This window comes from Saimiri boliviensis, chromosome 15 (genome assembly GCF_048565385.1).
Source record: "Saimiri boliviensis isolate mSaiBol1 chromosome 15, mSaiBol1.pri, whole genome shotgun sequence".
Classification (NCBI taxonomy): Eukaryota; Metazoa; Chordata; class Mammalia; order Primates; family Cebidae; genus Saimiri; species Saimiri boliviensis.
The window spans coordinates 68,984,404-69,008,787 of record NC_133463.1 but is presented as its reverse complement, the minus strand read 5'-3'; the positions used below and the strand labels follow the sequence as shown (position 1 = coordinate 69,008,787).

At 37.8% G+C, this 24,384-nt stretch overlaps 1 protein-coding gene across 7 annotated transcripts in view; it reads right to left on the bottom strand.

Moving 5' to 3' along the window:
* The window catches only part of COL14A1 (collagen type XIV alpha 1 chain), a 254,139-nt gene that overhangs the window by 215,279 nt on the left and 14,476 nt on the right, over positions 1-24,384 (bottom strand). For all 7 annotated transcript variants that reach the window (XM_074387087.1, XM_039464751.2, XM_039464753.2 and 4 more), the window contains 2 exons: positions 20,335-20,459; positions 2,167-2,283 (listed from right to left, as the gene is read on the bottom strand). In XM_074387087.1, coding sequence (XP_074243188.1) covers positions 2,167-2,283; positions 20,335-20,422 — 205 coding nt within the window. In that variant the 5' untranslated portion in view covers positions 20,423-20,459. The remainder of the gene's footprint in view (positions 1-2,166; positions 2,284-20,334; positions 20,460-24,384) is intronic.

Here is a 24,384-nt window from a genome sequence, read left to right as displayed (position 1 = left end):
GAGTATGTTGTTTTCCATAACCGAGTCACCTCTGTATGACACGGAAAAGTGGACATCTAGTATTTGCTCAATCAAAAGTCATTCTAATGAGCCTCTGGATAACATTTCTTAATAAAAGATAGGTCACATATCCAACCTGCATGATCTGCCCATGTACCCCAGAACTTAAAGGATATTAAAAAAAAAAAAAGATAGTTTCAGGCCAGGCACGGTGGCTCACACCTGTAATTCCAACACTTTGGGAGGTCCAGGTGGGCAGATCACCTGAGGTCAAGAGTTCAAGACCAGCCTGGCCCAACATGGTGAAATCCCATCTGTACTAAAAATACAAAAAGTAGCCGGGTGTGGTGTCGGGCACCTGTAATCCTAGCTACTCAGAAGGCTGAGACAGGAGAATAGTTGGAACCCGGGAGGTGGAGGTTGCAGTAAGCCAAAATTCCAGCCTGGGCAACAAAGAGTGAAACTCTTATCTCAAATAAATAAATAAATAAATAAATAAATAAATAAATAAATAATTTTAAAATAAAGGATATGTCCTTTTGGTGAACAAGCAAGAAACCAGGTGTTTCATCTGCTTGCCTTGTTTGAATGTTTACCTCAACTCTTGAGTAAGGCATCCACATTAATGAACAAAAAGCATCATTCTTCATTGTATCTTTTAGAAAAAGATCTACCACAGAAAGGAGTCTAGCTCCATATAACCCTCTTTATCACCAATAAAAAGAAAAAATAATTACTATATTTACATAAATATATATATATTATACAAATATGCTATTATTAAGTACTTATTATGTACTCTATGAAAATGGATACTTGGAGAAGAAATGAGACCTGAGAGCAACTTTATGACAATCATAGGTAACATTTACTAAGCATTTACTATAATGACATCACTGCTCTAAGGGCTTTATATTTAAGCCTTCACAACCAGTACTTTGCAAATTTAACGTGCGTAGGAATCACCTGGAGATCTTTTTAAAATTCACATGCTGATTGAGGAAGTCAAGGGTAGAGCCAGTATTCTGCATTTCTAACAAGCTCTCAAGTAATGCCAAGGCTGCTGATCCCAGATCAACCTTGAGTTGCAAATTCACAGAGAACTCCACAGGTGGGTACAAATATTGTTTGCTCATTGTACAGAAGAAACTGAGGCACTGAGTAATTAAGTAACTTGCCTGAATCACACTACTTATAAGTGAATCGAGTTTTGAATTCAAGCAATTCAGTTGTTGATCCCATCTTCATCTTCATAGCAACTATGTAGCAGAGGCAATTTCCCTACATGCTTTGTATTATTTTGGTCGATTATATTCGTATAATAAAACATAAAATATGAGAAAGAAAAATTCAACCAAATGATGCTTAAAGATACTTCATTATTTAAAGACAGTTCATTGAAAGCATAAAAAGTGTGTTCAACTTATGCTTTTCCTGCCTTATCACTTATTTTCACAATGTCTACTTTGCCTTTATAATTTTAATGTATAATGCTGAATATTATTGAGTTAATTAATCATAACTTATTCAACCAGTCACAACTATTGGACACTCAAATGCATTGTATTTTTTAAGCTCCAATGAATTCAAAGTATTCATTTTATGTCTAAACAGAAGAAGTACAGCTTGTTGATTGTCTGATAATTTTGTCTGAAAAGAACTATAGCCAAGAGTCACTTTTTACTCTTTGGAGAACATTATTATATTGATTAGAGGGTAAGACTTCAGACTCTAAATATTAAACAAAACAAAAAGCTTTCAAATAACTAACACACTGCTTGGCACTACATGTTTTTTTGTTTCTTTGTTTGAGACAGAGTCTCGCTGTGTCGCCCAGGCTGGAGTGCAGTGGTGTGATCTTGGCTCACTGCAACCTCCACCTCCTGGGTTCCATCAATTCTTCTGCCTCAGCCTCCTGAGTAGCTGGGACTACAGGCACGTGCCACCATGCCTGGCTAATTTTTTGTATTTTTTAGTAGAGATGGGGTTTTACCATATTGGCCAGGCTGGTCTCAAACTCATGATCTCATGATCCACTCGCCTCAGCCTCCCAAAGTGCTGGGATTACAGGTATGAGCCACCACACCCGGCCAGCACTACATGCTTTTAGTTACCTATGAATAAAAAGTTGCTAATGCAGTACAAAATACAGTCAATTGTTTTTACCTGAAGCTGGAGTCACAAGAAGTTTGTAACCACCAAATTTCCCTCTTGGAGCCTTCCATGAAATCTGTATACTGTCATGAGATATTACATTATATCTTAACCTTGTGGGTGGAGCCACTGAAAGGAAAAACAAAAATAATGTAAACATTATAACATTTAAGCTCCTATTTGTTAAATCAAAAAGTCAAAGTAATATAAACAAAATACACATAAAAGAATTCCTCAGCCTCAAAATACATATATTTTTTACAATCCCATTAATGAACTCATCAATCTGCAAAATAACACAAACCTAAGAGCATTTGTTTCTTACCCTAAAGATATCCATTTGTCAAATAGTAGTGACCTTATGACAAAGAACTAAGAAGAAGTGTTAGAATTTAATACTCTAGCCAAGTTTAATAATTGAAGCCAATTTTGTAAAATGCTTTGATTATGTTACAAGGATAAATTTTTCTCCTTGAAACATGTGAGCATCTATAATCTACTCTACTGAGACCTGTCGTATGTCCTTAGGTTTTTCACTTGGGTAATCCAATATTTTTGATTATATGATAATTTGAGAAGGCTGTTATAGGTATATTATGATAAGATATTCATTTTAAAATATTTGAAAAAGTGATTGTAAAGGCATTCAGGACCAAGTAAAAGATAATTATGTTTTCTAAACTTGGATCCAATTTTCAAAGATGGCTGATTTATGCCTGTCAGAAAGATACAAAGCACATGGTCATGAATCAGCACAGAATGTTTTATCTTTTCTGACAGTTTACAAAAATGAGTAGATCTGTATTACTTTTTGTGTAGGTCATTCAAACTTCAAAACACACTTCTGGAACTCTACACAAATGTTCCAGTATTTCAAAAAAGGTAAGAAGGTTTTTATTATGTACTCTCTAACTTAATGTGTTAGAAAAGTTAATACTTAACAGAAAAGTTCACTTTTCTTACCTGCTTTTAAGCCCAGCCTTTCTCTCTCATTTTAAAAAACAATGTAAGGAAAGAAACAGACATTTTCCTACATAGGCATGGGGCATAATATGGGGTTTGGATATTAGTTTCATTCCCAGTTCTACCACTTAGTTAATAATCTTGAGCAGGCTATGGTTTTTTTCCAAACCTGTTTATTTATTTATAGAAAAGGTGATGGCAATACTTTTTTGTAAAGGAGAAATGACAACTTTAAATAGGATAATGGATATAATGAATGGAATGCATTATAATAGGGGATTAATCAATATTTGTTCCCTTTCCCCTACTTCATGTAATGATTCAACTAAAAAGCTCACTTAATCTTCAAAGCATACATTCCTATTCCAATTTTATAGATAAAGGAAACAAGGTGCAGCTAAGATACTTGCCCAAGCCCACGTACTGGTGAAGGACAATCTCAGACCCCAGACAAAATGCACTGTTTCTTTGAAAGATTATTCATATTAAGAAGTCACCCTTGGCCAGCTGTGGTAACTCACACCTGTAATCCCAGTACTTTGGGAGGCCAAAATGGGTGGATCACCTCAGGTCAGGAGTTTGAGACCAACCTGACCAACATGGTGAAATCCCATCTCTATTAAAAATACAAAATTAGCCAGGTGTGGTGGCACACGCCTGTAGTCACAGCTACTAAGGAGGCTGAGACAGGAGAATAGATTGAATTGGGGAGGCAGAGACTGCAGGGAGCCAAGATCATGCTACTGCACTCCTGCCTGGGAGAGCAAGACTCTGTCTAAAAAAAAAAAAAAAAAAAAAAAATCACCCTTCATTGAGCTATGTGAATGAAGAATTTACTACTCCACAAAATATCCACTCATCTGCAATCAGTAAGCACTGTAAGACAATTTTAAGAATAGATTTTCTTTCTAGTTGTCCTTTACTACCTCTACATAGAGAATGCTAGCCATACAGAATAAAAACATTAGTTTCCTGTTCTCGATGTGACATGAATGAAAGAAAGAGTTTACATTTCTCTGGCTAATGAGAAAGCATAAATTTATCATAAGAATAACTTTTTGCTGGTTGCGGTGGCTCACACCTGTAATCCCAGCACTTGGGAGGCCCAAATGGGTGGATCACCAGGTCAAGAGACTGAGACCATCCTGGATAACATGGTGAAACCTCGTCTCTACTAAAAATACAAAAATTAGCTGGGAGTGGTTGCACACACCTGTAGTCCTAGCTACTTAGGAGGCTGAGGCATCGCTTGAACCTAGCAGGCAGAGACTGCAATGAGCCGAGATCGTGCCACTGCACTCCAGCCTGATGACAGAGTGAGACTCTGTCTCAAAAAAAAAGAAAGAAAGTAAAGAATAACTTTTTTCAAATGGAAGAGGAAGGTGTCTAAACCTAATATTTGGATGAAAAGAAAAATTTTTATTATTTTTCCTAGTTATCAGCATGAGAAGAAAATTTATTAATAGATAGGTTTGTATTACTATGGAAGAAAATTAAAAGTAAGAATTTTTAAAAAATTAAACAATGTTTGCAAGTTTCTGAGTCAAATCAAGTCAGTGGATTAGTAAATGTCACTGCCCAAGTTATGAATGAGCTGCTGAAAGAAAGCTGTCTTGGGAACCATCAAGTGGAAAAGTACAAATAGGATAGAGGCTTCAATCTAGGAAATTCCAAAATAGAAAATGATTCCATTAGCACTCCAGGTGTGTTGACATCTCAGAACAGCAAACAGCATTCAGGATTCCTAGGTTAAAAATTATAAAATTTTAGGACATTTTCTATCCATGCTACTGCTCTTTAAATGTTGTCTGAATTTGTAGCCCTCAACACCTCTTATTTAATAGACAGGCTTCTAAATATTCAGTAGAAAATGAGGGCAACATGGACCATGTTCAGATAATTTGGATGGTGTTCTAGAACCAAGAGTGGCATCGGCTCCCATCCAATTGCTCAAGAAAACAAAGTGTAAAAGTGTTGAAGCAAATGTAACAACCAAATCCATCAATACTCAACTCTTTTATTAATTTACACATGATTCAACTGTCTACAGTCCCATTACAACCACTAGCCAAAAGCAGTATCATTATTACCTTTTATCAGCAGACCACATCTATTGCCTATAGAAGCATAAATACTCTCACAGTCATTAAAAGGAAATCTTGATCCAGAGCAATCAGGCAAGAAAAAGAAATAAAGGGTATTCAAATAGGAAAGGAGGAAGTCAAATTATCTCTATTTGCAGACGATTGTATATCTAGAAGACCCCAATGTCTCAGCCCAAAATCTCCTGAAACTGATAAGCAACTTCAGCAAAGTCTCAGGATACAAAATCAATATGCAAAAATCACAAGCATTCCTATACACCAATAACAGACTTAAAGAGAGCCAAATCAAGAATGAACTGCCATTTGCAATTGCTACAAAGAGAATAAAATATCTAGGAATACAACTAACAAGGAACGTAAAGGACCTCTTCAAGGAGAACTACAAGCCACTGCTCAACGAAATAAGAGAAGACACAAACAGATGGAGAAACATTCCTTGTTCATGGTTAGGAAGAATCAATATCGTGAAAACGGCCATACAGCCCAAAGTAACTTACAGATTCAACACTATCCCCATCAAGCTACCAATGACCTTCTTCACAGAACTGGAAAACTTCATATGGAACCAAAAGAGAACCTGCATAGCCAAGTAAATTCTAAGCAAAAACAACAAAGCAGGAGGCATCACACTACTGGACTTCAAACTATACTACAAGGCTACGGTAATTAAAACAGCATGGAACTGGTACCAAAACAGAGATATAGACCAATAGAACAGAACAGAGGCCTTGGAGGAAACCCAGCACACAACCATCTGATCTTTGACAAACCTGACAAAAACAAGCAATAGGGAAAGGATTCCCTGTTTAATAAATGGTGTTGGGAAATCTGGCTAGCCATGTGCAGAAAGCAGAAACTGGACCCCTTCCTGACACCTTACACTAAAATTAACTCCAGATAGATTAAAGACTTAAACATAAGACCTAACACCATAAAAACCCTAGAAGAAAATCTAGGCAAAACCATTCAGGACATAGGCATAGGCAAGGACATCATGACCAAAACACCAAAAGCATTGGCCACAAAAGTCAAAATAGACAAATGGGACCTAATCAAACTCCACAGCTTCTGCACGGCAAAAGAAACAGTCATTAGAGCGAATTGGCAACCAACAGAATGGGAAAAAAATTTTGCAGTTTACCCATCTGACAAAGGGCTGAAATCCAGAATTTACAAAGAACTAAAACAGATTTACAAGAAAAAAACAAACAACCCATTCAAAAGTGGGCAAAGCATATGAACAGACATTTTACAAAAGAAGACATACATGAGGCCAACAAACATATGAAAAAAATTCTCATCATCACTGGTCATTTGAGAAATGCAAATCAAAACCACATTGAGATACCATCTCACACCAGTTAGAATGGCAATTATTAAAAAATCTGGAGACAACAGATGCTGGAGAGGATGTGGAGAAATAGAAACACTTTTACACTGTTGGTGGGAGTGTAAATTAGTTCAACCATTGTAGAAGACAGTGTGGCAATTCCTCAAGGATCTAGAAATAGAATTCCATTTGACCCAGCAATCCCATTACTGGGTATATATCCAAAGGATTATAAATCGTTCTACTATAATGACACATGTACATGAATGTTCATTGCAGCACTGTTAACAACAGCAAAGACCTGGAACCAACCCAAATGCCCATCGATGATAGACTGGACGGGGAAAATGTAGCACATATACACCATGGAATATAACGCAGCCATCAAAAACGATGAGTTCATGTCATTTGCAGGGGCATGGTTGAACCTGGAAACCATCATTCTCAGCAAACTGACACAAGAACAGAAAACCAAACACTGCATGTTCTCACTTATAGGCTGGTGTTGAACAATGAGAACACATGGACACAGGGAGGGGAGCACTACACACTGGGGTCTGTTGAAGGGAAATAGGGGAGGGACAGCAGGGGTGGGGAGTTGGGGAAAGATAGCAAGAGGAGAAATGCCAGATATAGGTGAAGGGGAAGAAGGCAGCAAACCACACTGCCATGTGTGTATCTATGCAACAATCTTGCATGTTCTTCACATGTACCCCAAAACCAAAAATGCAATAAAAATAAAATAAAATAAAAAATAAAAAGGAAATCTTGGTTAAACATAAAATTCACACTTTCTTTAGGGTTCTGCCCTTTAAAAAATATCGAAAAGAAGACATGCTAGTTAACAAAGAAAGAGGCATGAGGTCACAGCTGTGGATTTCAAAGTTAGCTTTCCTCCCCCTTTTAGAAGGCACTGGGACTTGAGCCAAAGCAAGGACAGCAGGATTGACAGAAACGCTGTTAAGTGCCATGGAGAAATAATTGCTCTTATCTCATGGAACAAAACTTTGTGCACATTTTATACCAGTCCCATGATTTTTCTTTTTGCCAGCACAAAGGAAGTACTTTTCAAAAATATATACACTTAACTTCCATTAATAATTATAAATGCTTGCATGAACTTGACTCAAAAGTTAATTTACGCCAGTTTAAATCCTAATCTTTTTAAAAAGACAAATATCAGATGTAAAATGTGATTTCCAGCACACACCAAGAAGCCAGAGGAAACCAACAGACTCATCCTTTGCATCGTGAAGTGCAAAGGATGAGACTGCACATGGGTGAGGCCTGATATAAGACTTGTGCATATATAAATGTCATCCTAAAGGGAAATGGACGGGGAAAAGACTGAGGAGCAGCTACTCATTGTCTTCCACTCCAGGTTTAGGCTTGTTATTGAAAGCGTATGGGCATTTTTTTATTTTTTATTTTTTTTCCTGGAGACGGAATCTCACTCTGTCGCCTAGGCTGGAGTGCACTGGCATAATCTTGGTTCACTGCAACCTCCGCCTCCTGGGGTCAAGCAATTCTCCTGCCTCAGGCTCCCAAGTAACTGGGACTACAGGTGCAGGCCACCACGCCAGGCTAATTTTTTGTATCTTAGTAGAGACAGGGTTTCACTGTGTTGCCCAGGCTGGTCTTGAACTCCTGAGCTCAGGCAATCCTCCCATCTCAGTCTCCCAAAGTTCTTGGATTACAGGCATGAGGCGCCATGCCTGGTCTAGAGGCATTTTTGTTTTGCTGTGCTGCGCTGCACTTTGTTTGCAAGGCAAGATTTTCCTTAAACCGAAATAATACTGAATACTGCTATCATTCCCATAGAAGTTCAGAGGCAGGAGAGAAATGCTTATGTCATTCCATTGAAGCCTCACTGTTATCGAGCATTTGGAAAATTCTATTTCACAATCTATTCATTAAAGGGTTGACTCTTGGCTCTCCCTTTCTTCCTTTCTTCTGTCCTTCCTTTCTTCACATCTCAATTTGAACACTTACTGTTTTGTCAAGTGACAGTCTACATAAAAATACTTAACGATAATAAAATATTCACATTTGTTTGTTAAAATGCTAGTTTTTACACAGGGACACTGAAATGGATCTCTTGTGTTCTTCACTACCCATAATCGCATCTCCTCTTCCTTATGTAACAGCATCCTGGTTTTCTTCCAAGGAACAACGCCCCTTCCCCCACTGCATAGAGTCAGCCATCTTCTTCTGGCTAAAGGATGGGAAAATCACTCAAACCAGGTCAAGCAGACTCTCCCAAGAATCTGAAACTTGACTCCTGTGATGCAAGGATGGAAAATAGCTCCAGTCATTCCAACAACATGCCCTAAGAAAAATGGTCATTAGTTCCTACAGCCTGTATCCCAGAGGGTTTCCCAGATTCCTATCCTTTTCAAAGCTTGATTATTTACTTTTACTTTGATTATATGCGCTACTGCATTACCCAATAAATTTTTGCTTAGCTGACCAGAGAAAATTTATTTTATTTGCAACCAAAAATTTCTGGTTGATAAAGATAATGCAGTATGAATCATACTGAGAGTTTTTACCTCTTTAAAACACATTTTAGGGTGCTAAGTTGATAGGAAAACCTATTATATTTATTTTTAAAAGACTTTTCAACAGCAGAGAAGTATTTGGCTATTTTTCCAAGTAATCAAAAAAATAATAATAATTGGCAGGGCACAGCAGCTCACACCTGTAATCTCAGCACTTTGGGAGGCCAAGGTGAGTGGATTGCTGGAGCTCAGGAGTTTGAGACCAGCCTGAGAAACATGGCAAAACTCCATCTCTAAAAAGTATATACGAAAATTAGTAGAGTGTGGTTGCACACACCTATGGTCCCAGCCACTCAGGAGGCTGAGGTAGGAGGATCACTTGTGGAACCCATGATCACACCACTGCATTCTAGCCTGGGCAACATTGCAAGACTCTGACTCAAAAAATAAAATCAAACACAAAACTTCAGCATTTTATGTTAGTCATTTTTTCAACTAAATGTATTCTCTGCCTAAATGTTTCATAAACTGGAACAGTTAAATTCTGAAAGACTTTTACTGTAGGATATGCTAGAGGGTTTTTTTTTTTTAATGTGGTTTAGAACCTCATATGTTGTAATTTCATGATCCATTATAAAGATACTGAAAACAGCAGCAAGGAAAATATTCTCAACTTTTCAAATGTGTTTGGCTAACAGCAAGAAATATGTGTCAATGTGTGAATACAGAGGTCTTTATAAAGTCTAAGCTAGCCCCTATGCAAAGTCTCCAATTTTCTATGTGTTGATGTTTTTAAATGACAGTTACTTTACCTTCAGCCATTCCTTCCTGTAACCGGCCAAAACTAACATTGCTACAACCAGGTACATATTTACTGTGAAATTCTAAGGAAGTGTTGATGCCATCATTGTTATTGCTGTACACATTTTTCTCTGACAGCCATCCCATTACTTTTTCTGTATTCTAGTTCATTTAACAACTTGTCTTGAAAAGAAGATGCTGGAATAATCCAGGTATAAACAGTTATTTGAGCCAACGTAGGTTCACAGGTCCTGGAGAGGGAATATTTTTCATAAAATATTCCATGGAGAGACTAAATGGTAAAGCACATTCTGTGGATTAGCAATTTAGGGAGTAAGAATTAATTTCCTGCATGTCTTTTAATACTAACTGTATTCATTGTTTGTTGTTACTGTAATAAATTTCAAAATTTTACAGGCTTAAAACAGCAATTTACTATCTTACTCTTCTGGGGGTGAGAAGTTTGAAATCAATCTCACTAGACTAAAAGGATGGTGTTGGAAGGGCTAAATTTCTTTCTCTAGGGGAGAAAATCAATAATTGCCTTGCCTTTCCTAGCTTCTAGAAGCTTCCAACATTCCTTGACTCGTGGACTCTTTCCATCCTTCAAAGCCAGCAGTACCCAGCCAAGTTTTTCTCACATGACTGCTCACACTGGCTGCTCTGTCTCCCTCTTCCATATTTAAAGCTTTTTGCAGTTACATTGGGCCCACCCAGGTAATTCAGGCTAACCTCCCTACTTTAAGGTCAACTAATTAACAACCTTCATTCAACCTGACATCTTAACTCCCCCTTGCCCTATAATGTAACATAGTCACAAGTTCTGAAGATTCATACATGAACATCTTTACAAGCACATTATTCTGCCTATCTCACTGACATTTTTTCTTCTCCTTTGTTCAGAAACATCACTCTAAACATGTCTACGTGGCTTTGCAAATTAATGTCAAAATTGGCCAACCCATAGGAACTCTCTACTAAATTTGCTTTACAAGCAGAAAATCAGTCCAATAAAGCAATTCATATTCCTTATTCCTTGCTAAAAATCAGTCATGGTGTCATGGTGGAAAAAAAGATGAGGCTTCTCAAAGGTCTCACATATTTTCCTAATCACCAAAGCCAGTAACATCTAAAGCTTTTCTTATTGAGGTTTCCTCCAGCATGCAGCCACCATCTTCCTTCTTGAAAATTTCTCCACCCTTCACTTATCATCCATTACATTCCCCTGACTGTCCTTATAATTGGTGTCAGATTTTTTTTGACACTTTTGATCAACCATTTTTCTTCTATTAAACTCTTATTGAACTCTATTGATGTTCTGCAGATTTCATCCTCACTTCTTTCCACTTTGATATCCCTTTCTAATTCTACTTCTAAGGCTTCAAAAATCCCTGTAAGTGAATTCCCAAACAAAATACAATTCAAATATAATCTTCTGCCCTGATGTTTTTTCCCTAAACTCCAGACCAACTGCCTACCAGACATCTCCAATGGATGTCCTATAGACACCTTAAGCTCCATATATTCATCTAAGACTGAACTCACTGTCTTCTACTTGTTTAACCTCTTCATCTCTTCAACAAATGTCTGCTATGACTGACCACTGCTCTGTACTAGAGATACAGACACTAAACGGAGAACCATTGCCTTTTATGAGCTGAGGTAAGGAAACAATTGCAATGCTAAGACATGGAAGCAGTAATGACACAGGCTGCAAGATGAAAGGCCCCATCGACTCAGGTCTCCATCAAGAAAGCTGAGCCATCTTCAGTTTTTCCCTATCTTTTGTCTGTCTCCACTTTTAATCAGCAGACAGCTTTTATCTCTTGTACCCCTTACATGATTCTCTCTAATCACATTGCCTATTTCCAGCCTTCAACACCTATTTCATGGACAATTTAATATATTTTAATGATTTCTTATACCTTACTTATTCCTATCCCCCAAACTCCCATGAGTCACAAATATGAGAATCACATATGTTGCTATTAGATGTTTTTCTCAAAAACAGAGTTGTTTAAAATATTTCATAATCTGGCTTCAATCTATCTTTCCATCTTTGTCTTTGCCACACTTCACCCCCAGCATAACTTATATTGCAATTTATTTACTTCCGTAACTCCCTAGTAGATAGTAAGCTGCTTGGAGGCAAAAAAAAAAAAAAAAAAAAAAAAAAGTCAGACCTTTGTATTGAACTCAACACACAGAGTGTGCCCCATAAGCATTCACTTAAAACAGAATTTGGCATCTGGGCGTGGTGGTTCATGCCTGTAATCCCAGCATTTGGGGAGGCCAAAGCAGGTGCATCACTTGAGGTCAGGAGTTTGAGACCAGCCTGACCAACATGGTGAAAACCCCTCTTTACTAAAAATATATAATCAGCTGGGTGTGGTGGTGCATGCCTGTAATCCCAGCTACTTGGAAGGCTGAGACAGGAGAATTGGTTGAATCCAGGAGGCGGAGGTTACAATGAGACAAGATTGCTGCATTTGCCATTGCACTCCAGCCTGGGCAAAAAGATAGAACTCTGTCATAAAAAAAAGAAAGAAAGAAAGAAAGAAATCAGAATTTGGCTAACAATGTATATCTGGTAGAGAGCATCCTTGAAAGTATCCCAAAGAACTATATACGATCAGTTATTTTATGAATGACCATGATCAGTTATTCCATGAATGACCATGGTCAGTTATTTCATGAATGACCACTTCTGAATTATGTTATACTGAGAGAGCAACTCTGAAGGGCTTAGCAACTTGTTCACCTTTTGTTTCTAAGGATCTGTGTCTTGTATCCTGGAGTTTGAAGAGTAAGTGATCTAGAATTTCCATTATTACTTCTCTAATTGCCACAGCCGAAAGTATTCATTCGTCAACATAAATAACATAAGCAGAATGAGTCTACCAAACTGCCTGCAGTATGTTCAATAAAGTAGTTGGAAATACAGTTCCTTAACCCTAGGTGTATAATAGCAATTTGTGCATGCAAAAAGTCAAGTTCCATTCCTTTCCAAACAGGTATGCCTCCCTTTAAGGAAACAGTGTATGGTGGTTCATGCGTTTATCTTTTCTACAACCCTCAATGCCAAACGTTAGACATTAGCATTCCTAAAATCACTGTATCACACTTGCACTTCCTTGCTCAGCTGACAAATGACATTTCAACACCAACACTTAAGTCTCTATAGATTCCTACATTTGTTTAGTAATATCACTTTACACGCTTGTGCATATTTACTTCAGAAGTTAGCACATTTTTTTCAGTAAAGGGCCAGATAAATACTTTTGGCTTTGTGGGACATACACTCTCTGTCACTACTTAATTCTATCACTGTAGCATGAAAGTAGCCACAGAAAATATATAAACAAATGTGGATGACTGTGTTCCAATAAAATGTTATTTATAAAAACAGGCAGTGGACCAGACTTGGCCCACAGGTAGTAGTTTTTCAACCCCAGACTTACTTTATAAAAATGAATGAAAAGTCCACCATTACTGAGGCAGTCTGCCATTACCGAGGCAGTCTGTCATTATGGAGACAGTCCACCATTACTGAGGCAGACTGCCATTACTGAGGCAGACCACCATTACTGAGGCAGTTCTAACTATACCTCTATAAAGAAAACCACAAGGAAGTTCACACAGCAGCTGGGCAGAGCCCATGGCAGCTCAGCAATGCCTCTGCTGGCAGACTGTGACTAGGCTACCTCCTCACTGGGCAGGGCATCTCTGAAAAAAAAGGCAGCAGCACATCAGGAACTTATAAATAAAACCCCACCTTCCCAGGAGAGAACACCTGGGGAAAAAAGGCAGTTATGAGTTCTGCTGCAGCAGACTTACACGTACCTGCCCAGAAGCTCTGAATGGAACAACGAGGTTACAGCTCAGCACTTGAGCTCCTATAAGGGTCACCCTGACCCCTGTATATCCAAAGAGAAACCTCATAAAGGAGAGCTCAGGCTGACATCTGGCAGGTATCCTTCTGGGACAAAGATAATAGAAGAAGAAACTGGCAGCAACCCATACTGTTCTGCAGCCACCACAGGTGATCCCCAGGCAAGCAGAGTCTGAAGTTGACTTCCAGCAGTCCTACAGCAGAGGGGCCTGACTGTTAAAAGGAAAACTAAAAAAAAGAAAGAAAGAACTTCATCATCAACAAAAAGGACATCCACTCAGAGACCCCATCCAAAAGTCACCAACTACAAATGCCACAGGTAGATAAATCCACAAAGATGGGAAGAAACTAGTGCAAAAAGGATGAAAACACACAAAACCAGAACGCCTCTCCTCCTCCAAGGAATCACAACTCCTCACCAGCAAGGGGATAAGGCTGGATGGAGAATGAGTCTGATGAACTGATAGAAATAGGCTTCAGAAGGTGGGTAATAACCAACTTCTCTAAGCTAAAAGAACATGTTCTAACCCAATGCAAAGAAACTAAGAACCTTGAAAAAAGGTGAAGAAATGCCAGTGAGAATAAACAGCTTAGAGAAGAATATAAATGACTTGATGGAGCTGAAAAACATGAGAACTTTGCAAACAATACACAAGTTTCAATAGCCCAATCGACCAAGCAGAAGAAAGGATATCAGAGATTGAAGATCAACTCAACGAAATAAAATGAAAAGGTAAGATTAGAGAAAAAAGAGTGAAAAGAAAAGAACAAAGCCTCCAAGACATATGGGATTATGTGAAAACACCCAATCTACATTTGATAGATGTGCCTGAATGTGACAGAATAAATCCAAGCTGGAAAACGCTCTTCAGGATATTGTCCAGGAGAACTTCCCCAACCTAGCAAGGTGGCCAATATTCAAGACCAGGAAATATAGAGAACATAACATAAGCAGAGTGTGTCTACCAAACTGCCTGCAGTATGTTCAGTGAAGTAGTTGGAAATACAGTTCCTTAACCCCAGGTGTATAATAGCAATTTGTGCATGCAAAAAGTCAAGTTCCATTCCTTTCCAAACAGGTATGCTTCCCTTTAAGGAAACAATCCTGCATGTTCTGCACATGTACCCCAGAACCACAAAGATATTCCTCAAGAAGAGTAACCCTAAGACACATAATCATCAGATTAACCAGGGTTGAAATGAAGGAAAAAATGCTAAGGTCCGGTTACCCACAAAGGGAAGCCCATTCGACTCACAGCAGATATCTTGACAGAAATCTTACAAGCTAGGAGAGAGTGGGGGCCAATATTCAACATCCTTAAAGAAAAGAACTTTCAAACTAGAATTTCATATCCAGTCAAACTAAGCTTCAAAAGCAATGGAGAAATAAAATCCTTTATGAGCAAGCAATTGCTCAGAGATTTCGTCACCACCAGGTCTGCCTTACAAGAGCTCCTGAAAGAAGCTCTAAACATAGAAAGGATCAACCAGTACCAGCCACTCCAAAAACATACCAAATGGTAAAGAGCATCAACACAATGAAGAATCTGTGTCAACTAATGGGCAAAACAACCAGCTAGCATCAAAATGACAGGATCAAATTCAAACATAACAATATTAACCTTAAATGTAAATGGGCTAAATGCCCCAATCAAAAGACACAGACACAGGCAAATTGAATAAAAAGTCAAAACCCATCAGAGTGCTGTTTACAGGAAACCCATCTCATGTGCAAGGATATACATAGGCTCAAAATAAAGGGATGGAAGAAGATTTACCAAGCAAATGGAGAGCCAAAAGAAAGCAGGAGTTACAATCCTAATCTCTGATAAAATAGACTTTAAACCAACAAAGATCAAAAGAGACAAAGAAGGGCATTACATAATGGTAAAAGGATCAATGCAACAAGAAGAGCTAACAATCCTAAATATATATACACCCAATATAGGAGCAACCAGACACATAAAGCAAGTTCTTAATGATCTACAAAGAGACTGAGACTCCCACACAATAATAGTGGGAGACTTTAACACTCCACTGTCAATATTAGATAGATCAACGAGACAGAAAATTAACAAGGATATCCAGGACTTGAACTCAGATCTAGACTAAGCAAACCTAATAGACATTTACAGAACTCTTCACCCCAAATCTACAGAATATACATTCTTCTCATCACCACATCACACCTACTCTAAAATTGACCACATATTTGGAAGTAAATCATTGCTCAGCAAATGCAAAAGAACAGAAATCATAACAAACAGTCTTTCAGACCACAGTGCAATCAAATTACAACTCAGGATTAAGAAATTCACTCAGAACTGCACAACTTCATGGAAACTGAACAACTGGCTCTTGAATGTTGACTGGACAAACCATGAAATGAAGGCAGAAATAAAGATGTTCTTCGAAACCAAAGAGAACAAAGACTACAACATACCTGAATCTCTGGGAAACATTTAAAGCAGTGTCTAGAGAAAAATTTACAGCAATAAATGCCCACATGAGAAGTAAGGAAAGACCTAAAATTGACATCCTATCATCAAAATTGAAAGAGCTAGAGGAGCAAGATGAAAAAAACTAAAAAGCTAGCAGAAGACAAGAAATAACTAAGATCAGAGCAGAACTGAAGAAGATAGAGACACACACACAAAAAAAACCTTCAAAAAATAAATAAATCTGGTATTTTGAAAAGATCAACAAAATAGACCACTAGCCAGATTAATAAAAAAGAAAAGAGGGAAGAATCAAATAGATGCAATAAAAAACAATAAAAGGGATATCACCACTGAATCCACAGAAATACCATCAGAGACTACAACAAAGAACTCTATGCACACAAACCAGTAAACTTTGAAGAAACGGGTAAGTTCCTGTACACTTGCACCCTCCCAAGCCTAAACCAGGAAGAAGTTGAAACACTGAACAGACCAGTAACAAGGGCTGAAGTTGAGGCAGCAATTAATAGCCTACTAACCAAAAAAACGCCCAGGTCCAGATGGGTTCACAGCCGAATTCCATAAGACATATAAATAGGAGCTGGTACCACTCCTTCTGAAACTATTCCAAACAATGCAAAAAGAGAGAATCCTTCCCTAATCATTTTATGAGACCAACATCATCCTGATACCAAAACCCGACAGAGACTCAACAAGAAAAGAAAACTTCAGGCCATTATCCATGATGAACACAGATGCAAAGATCGTCAATAAAATACTGGCAAACTGATTGTAACAGCACATCAAAAAGCTTATCCATAACAATCAAGTAGGCTTCAGCCTGGGGATGCAAGGCTAGTTCAACATACGCAAGTCTATAAACATCATTTACCACATAAACAGAACCAAAGACAAAAACCATTATCTCAACAGATGCAGAGAAGGCCTTCGACAAAATTCAACAGCTGTTTATGCTAAAAACTAGGTATCAATGGAATGGATCTCAAAATAATAAAAGCTGTTTACAACAAACAGCCAATATCATACTGAATGAGCAAAAACTGGAAGCATTCCCTTTGAAATCTGGCACTAGACAAGGATGCCCTCTCTCACTACTCCTATTCAATACAGTATTGGAAGTTCTAGCCAGCGCAATCAGGCAAGCAAAAGAAATAAAGGGTATTCAATTAGGAAAAGAGGACGTCAAATTGTCTCTATTTGCAGACGACATGATTGTATGTTTAGAAGCCTCCATCGTCTCAGCCTAAAATCTTCTTAAACAGATAAGTAACTTCAGCAAAGTCTGAGGATACCAAATCAATGTGCAGAAATCACAAGCATTCCCATACACAAATAACAGACTTAAAGAGAGCCAAATCAAGAATGAACTGCCATTCACAATTGCTATAAAGAGAATAAAATACCTAGGAATACAAGTAACAAAGGACGTGAAGGACCTCTTCAAGGAGAACTACACACCCGTTCTCAAGGAATTAAGAGAGGACAGAAACAGATGAAAAAACATTCCATGCTCATGGTTAGGAAGAATCAGTATCGTGAAAATGGCCATACTGCTCAAAGTAATTTATAGATTCAATGCTATCCCCATCAAGCTACCTATGACCCTCTTCACAGACCTGGAAAAAAACACCTTAAACTTCATATGAAACCAAAAGAGAACCCACATAGCCAAGACAATCCTAAGCAAAAAGAACAAAGCTGGAGGCCTCACGCTACCTGACTTCAAACCATATTACAAGGCTACAGTAATTAAAACAGCATGGTACCAGTACAAAAACAGAGATATAGACCAATGGAACAGAACAGAGGCCTTGGAGGCAATGCCACACATCTACGACCATCTGATCTTTGACAAACCTGACAAAAACAAGCAATGGGGAAAGGATTCCCTGTTTAATAAATGGTGTTGGGAAAACTGACTAGCCATGTGCAGAAAACAGAAACTGGACCCCTTCCTGATGCTTTATACTAAAATTAACTCCAGATGGATTAAAGACTTAAACATAAGACTTAACATCATAAAAACCCCAGAAGAAAATCTAGGCAAAACCATTCAGGCCATAGGCATAGGTGAGGACTTCATGACTAAAACACCAAATCATTGGCAACAAAACCCAAAATAGACAAATGGGATCTAATTAAACTGCAGAGCTTCTGCACAGCAAAAGAAACAATCAGAGTGAACGGCAACCAACAGAATGGGAAAAATTTTTTGCAGTTTACCCATCTGACAAAGGGCTAATATCCAGAATCTACAAAGAACTAAAACAGATTTACAAGAAACAAACAAACCCATTCAAAAGTGGGTAAAGGATATGAATAGACACTTTTCAGAAGAAGTCATACATGAGGCCAACAAACATATGAACAAATGCTCATCATGATTGGTCATTAGAGAAATGCAAATCAAAACCACATTGAGATACCATCTCACACCAGTTAGAATGGTCATCATTAAAAAATCTGGAGACAACAGATGCTGGAGAGAATGTGGAGAAATAGGAACATTTTTACACTGTTGGTGGCAGTGTAAATTAATTCAACCATTGTGGAGGACAGTGTGGTGATTCCTCAAGGAACTAGAAATAGAAATTCCATTTGACCCAGCAATCCCATTACTGGGTATATATCCAAAGGATTATAAATTGTTCTATTATAGAGACACAAGCACACATGTGTTCATAGCAGCACTGTTTACAATAGCAAAGACCTGGAACCAACCGAAATGCCCATTGATGATAGACTGGACAAGGAAAATGTGGCATATATATACCATGGAATACTATGCAACCATAAAAAATGATGAGTTCATGTCCTTCGTAGGGACATGGATGAATCTGGAAACTACCATTCTCAGCAAACTGACACAAGAATAGAAAATCAAATACCATTATGTTCTCACTCATAGGCGGTTTTTGAACAAAGAGAACACATGGACACAGGGAGGGGAGCATCACACACTGGGTTCTGTTGGGGGGGTAGGGGAGGGACAGCAGGGGGTAGGGAATTGGGGATTGATAACATGGGGAGAAATGTCAGATACAGCTGACGGGGATGGAGGCAGAAAACCACATTGCCATGTATGTACCTATGCAATAATCCTGCATGTCCTCTTAATGTACCCCAGAACCTAAAGTGTCATTATACATATATATATGTCATTATACATTATACATATATATGTCATTATACATATATATATATATATTTAAATGAATGAAAATTAAAAATAAAAGTTCCAATCCTAGGAATGCAAACAGTAGATTTCACAAATTAAGTTTAATTAAAACAAACTAGAAATCATTAGGAATGCTTCAAATGGCATATTGGCAGGCTCTGTCAGGCCCTTATAACATTCAGACTATGTGCTCAGTTTTTAAGAAAAGGAGTAAAATCGAGGACCAGGTATGAAGTGCTATTTCTACCTTATACACTATGTAAGAGACAAGACATAATTAGGATACATACATACTCACATTATTAATAGAGTAAAAACAGGGCTCTATTCATAAACTGATTTAATTAATAGGGCATTATTAATAGAATTGATATTGTAACATACAAACTTGACTTTCACTGATTAAACAAGAACAGGCTTTTCAGGAGCACTTTAAGAATGGGCCGGATGCTGTTGCTCACACCTGTAATCCCAGCACTTTGGGAGATGGAGGCAAGCAGATCACGAGTTCAGGAGTTCAAGAGCAGCCTAGCCAATATGATGAAACCCCGTCTCTACCTAAAAGACAAAAATTAGCCAGGCATGGTGGCATATGCCTGTAATCCCAGCTACTCGGGAGGCTGATTCAGAAGAATCGCTTGAACCCAGGAGGCAGAGGTTGCAGTGATCTGAAATCGCACCTGGGTGACAGAACAAGACTCTGTCTCAAAAAATAAAAAAAGATTTTAAAAAGGAATGGCCTAGGTAACCAATTGCCACAAAATTATTATGCTCTGCCACCGGTCAGGTTGTAAACATCATCAAAGATGTGTACATTTCTATAGTGCAAACAGTTGGTAAAACTCAGTAAAAGCCCATATATTATTAGGATAAATAAAATAAAAATGATAATCAGAAATAAGAAGGCTAGAGTCCCAGACCCTACTGATTGTCAAAGTTTTCAATTACCTTGACCCTGGACGATAGTACAGAAATAAGCAATTGCCAAAAAAGGCGGAAGCAACCAGTACCGCGTCTTGCACTGAAAAATCTTCATTTTATTTTCTGCTTTTTACATGAGTTGTAGCAGCCACCTGGAAACAGAGAAAACAGGGACATTTTTGAGAAGGCTAAAAATAAAGTACATGTAGTCATTTACAACAGGCAAATAAGCCAATATGAATTACTGCTGTCAAGAAGTAATTAATTTCCCTAGAGCACCGTGCATTTCACTCTAAAATACAAACTGATGAAGAAAAGACTTTAGAAGATGCTGTAAATGGAGAGAATGATTTGAAATAGTTGGGAGAGAACTTCAGAATGTACTTTGTGACTCATCCCTATGAGTCACAAAAATTCATAAAGTGCTTAATGAATTTCCCAAATGGATAAATTTCATAATTTTACCTGAAATTAGCATTATAATGAATCCCAATGTCCTTGTCAGTAATGTGTTCCTCCCATATTTATCACATAAAGTTCACATAAATTCCTACTGTTACCTTATATTGCCTGAAAAGTACAAATATATAGGACCTTTCTTTTTTTTTTTTTTTTTTTTTTTCGAGATGGAGTTTCGCTCTTGTTGCCCAGGCTGGAGTGCAATGGCGCGATCTCGGCTCACCGCAACCTCCGCCTCCTGGGTTCAGGCAATTCTCCTGCCTCAGCCTCCTGAGTAGCTGGGATTACAGGCACGTGCCACCATGCCCAGCTAATTTTTTGTATTTTTAGTAGAGACGGGGTTTCACCATGTTGACCAGGATGGTCTCGATCTCTTGACCTCGTGATCCACCCGCCTCGGCCTCCCAAAGTGCTGGGATTACAGGTGTGAGCCACGCACCCGGCTTATATAGGACCTTTCTACTAGTGATCCAAAAGAATTTGAAAAATCACTTTGTACTAATACTAAGTCACTGCAGTACTCAGACTTCCCCCCATTGAGCGAAATAATCCCTAATTCTTTCATCTTCTCTCATAGTTCTTCTCTTTTTTAATATAAGTGAATCTAAAAATCTTCCAAATTTTTCATTTTCATTGGGTTAGCAAGGAAAGAAGAGCTACGAGAAAGAGAAAGAAGATAAATGGAAGTCAGGAAAATGAAGAAAAAAAGAAAGCATAAAACTATTACGTATCTATAATAAGTAATAATAAAAATTTTAACATTAAAAAAACTTCAGAAAAAGGGAGGAAAGAAAGGAGAAAGGGAGAGAGGCAGAAATGGAGGGAGAAGACCATGGATGTTTGGTATCAATTTAAAAGACCAGTCTACAAATTATAGATTGTAATTCTATTAATAGGTCATTACAGAGGAGAAATTCTCAAGACCTTCCCTCAGAGATTAAGAAAATATCTCCAAAGTTGTCTTCTACCCAGGAGCATGCATATGTATGTATGTGTGTATATGTGTGTGTGTGTGTGTGTATATGTAAACACACACATATGCACACACACACACATATATATATATATACACATACATACATATGCATGCTCCTGGGTAGAAGCATATATATATATATATATATATATATATATATATATATATATGTATATAGAAGCATATATATACGTATATATATGTAAACACACACACACACAATGCTCTACAGAAAATTACAGTGATTTCCACATTTCCACTAGGATCTCATATGAGTACCATGTCACATCACTTCCACATCATACATATATACATATATATAGATATATATGCACCTGGGTAGAAGAAAATATATATTTTGTGATGGAGTCTCACTCTGTCGCCAGGCTGAAGGGCAGTGGCACAATCTCAGCTCACTGTGACCTTCACCTCCCAGGCTCAAGCAATTTTCCTGCCTCAGCCTCCCAAGTAGCTGGTACTACAGGTGCTCACCACCATGCCCAGCTAATTTTCATATTTTTAGTAGAGACAGGGTTTCACCATGTTGGCCAGGATGGTCTCAATCTCCTGACCTTGTGATCTGCCTGCCTCGGCCTCCCAAAATGCTGGAATTACAGGCGTAAGCCACTGTGCCCTGCCCAGGGCATATTTTTTAAATGCATTTTTTTCATTTATATATTCATTCATTCATTTCCCAGTATCATTCCACAAAGGATCTGAAGCAACTAAATAACAAATGAACATAATCGATAAGGTAAGGGTGCCAGATTTAACATATAAAATACAGGTCTATAATTAAATTTAACTTGAGATAAACAGCAAATAATTTTTAGTGTTAGTATTTTCTATGCAATAGTTGAAAAGTACTATTTTTTAAAAAATTATTGTTTATTTGGAATTAAAATTTAACTGACTGTCATGGATTTTATCCAGCAATCCTAGTATAAGGGGAAATTTTGGTGATAATACAATAAAGTAATGAGTAAAACGAGCACAGAGAAAATGTATCTGGTCCTGTATGTTGGTAAAGGTAACCATGAATTTGGTTCCAAATTTATTTATTAGCAGCTAAAGCAAGAAAGAAGCATATTAAATTTTAAACTTTACTATATTTTTAGATTAACTAAAACATATTTTTCCAGAGAGGCATAACGTTTTCTGATACCAAAAGCTGAGAATTTTTCCCATGATTCCCCCAAAAGTCATCTTCTTTTATGCACCATAAAACGTATTGAGCCCTTGCTATACGTAAAGACTACTCTAAGTATACAGGTAAATTCCTTTCATCCTCACGGTGATTCTCTGAAGTACAATTCTAATACGTATTTACAGATGGACAATAAGACACAGAGAAGTTGCCCAAGTCACAAAGTTAGTGCAACACAGTGAGACTCTGTCTCTCAAAAAAAAAAAAAAAAAAAAAAAAAATTAAAGAAAATTTTAAAGATATCCCATAATACTACTTTAACGTAGGAGAAAAAGATCCTCTTTAACATAAAAGAACCTTTTTTTTCTTATTGTGAATGGCCACAGTCAAATAGCCCTTCTCTGTTCTCATCAAAGCAGTTCCTGTATCCAACTGTTTCGAAGCAATACTGAACATGTAATATTGGAGGTTCATCTGCATCTCATGTACTTTTTAACTAAGTAAATAAATTCTACCCTAGTCTTGGCAACTTTTTTTGGAAACTGAGCATTATTTATATGGAAAAAGCATTGTAACCATTATAACCACAGCTTATCTTCAAAATTCTTTCTTTTCTTTCTTTCTTTTTTTTTTTGTTTTTTTGAGACAGGGTCTGGTTCTGTCACTGAAGTTGGGCTGCAGTGGTGAGATCACGGATCACGACAGCCTCAATCTGCTGGACTCAAGTAATTCTCCCACCTCAGCCTCCCAAGTAGCTGGAGTATAGGCATGTGCCACCATACCTTGCTGATTAAAAAAAAAAAAAAAAAAAAAAAAAAAAAAAAAAAAAAGAATTGTAGATACTCAGGAGGCTGAGGCAGAGAATTGCTTGAACCCGGGACGCAAAGGTTACCGTGAGCCGAGATCGCTCCACTGCACTCCAGCCTGGTGATGGAGCGAGACTCTGTCTCAAAAAAAAAAAAAAAAAAAGCCGGGCACGGTGGCTCACGCCTGTAATTCCAGCATTTTGAGAGGCTGAGGCAGGTGAATCATCTGAGGTCGGGAGTTCGAGAGCAGCCTGACCAACATGGTGAAACCCTCTCTCTTAAAAAATAATAACAATAATAAATGATCTGGGCAAATTTTTAAAAAATTGTAGAAATGTGGTCTCCCCACATTGTGCAGGCTAGTCTCGAACTCCTGGGCTCAAGCAATTCCTCCACCTCAGACTCCCAAAATGCTGGGATTACAGGCATGAGCCACTATGCCCAGCATAAATTCTTCTTTTGTTGCTGTTTATTTTAACTTAGGATGAGCAATACCACATTGGGAGAAGTGAAATTTCAGTTTTCCCAAGCTTTTCTGCCAAGTCCCCAAACTTTAAGACAGTAAAAGAAGGGCAAGAAAAATCTCAATCCTATTAAAATGCCATAAGACATTTTAACATTTACCAAAATGTCAAAGCCTAATTTGTTAAAACTTTGCCCAAAAGCCTGCACAAAACAAATAACTCTGC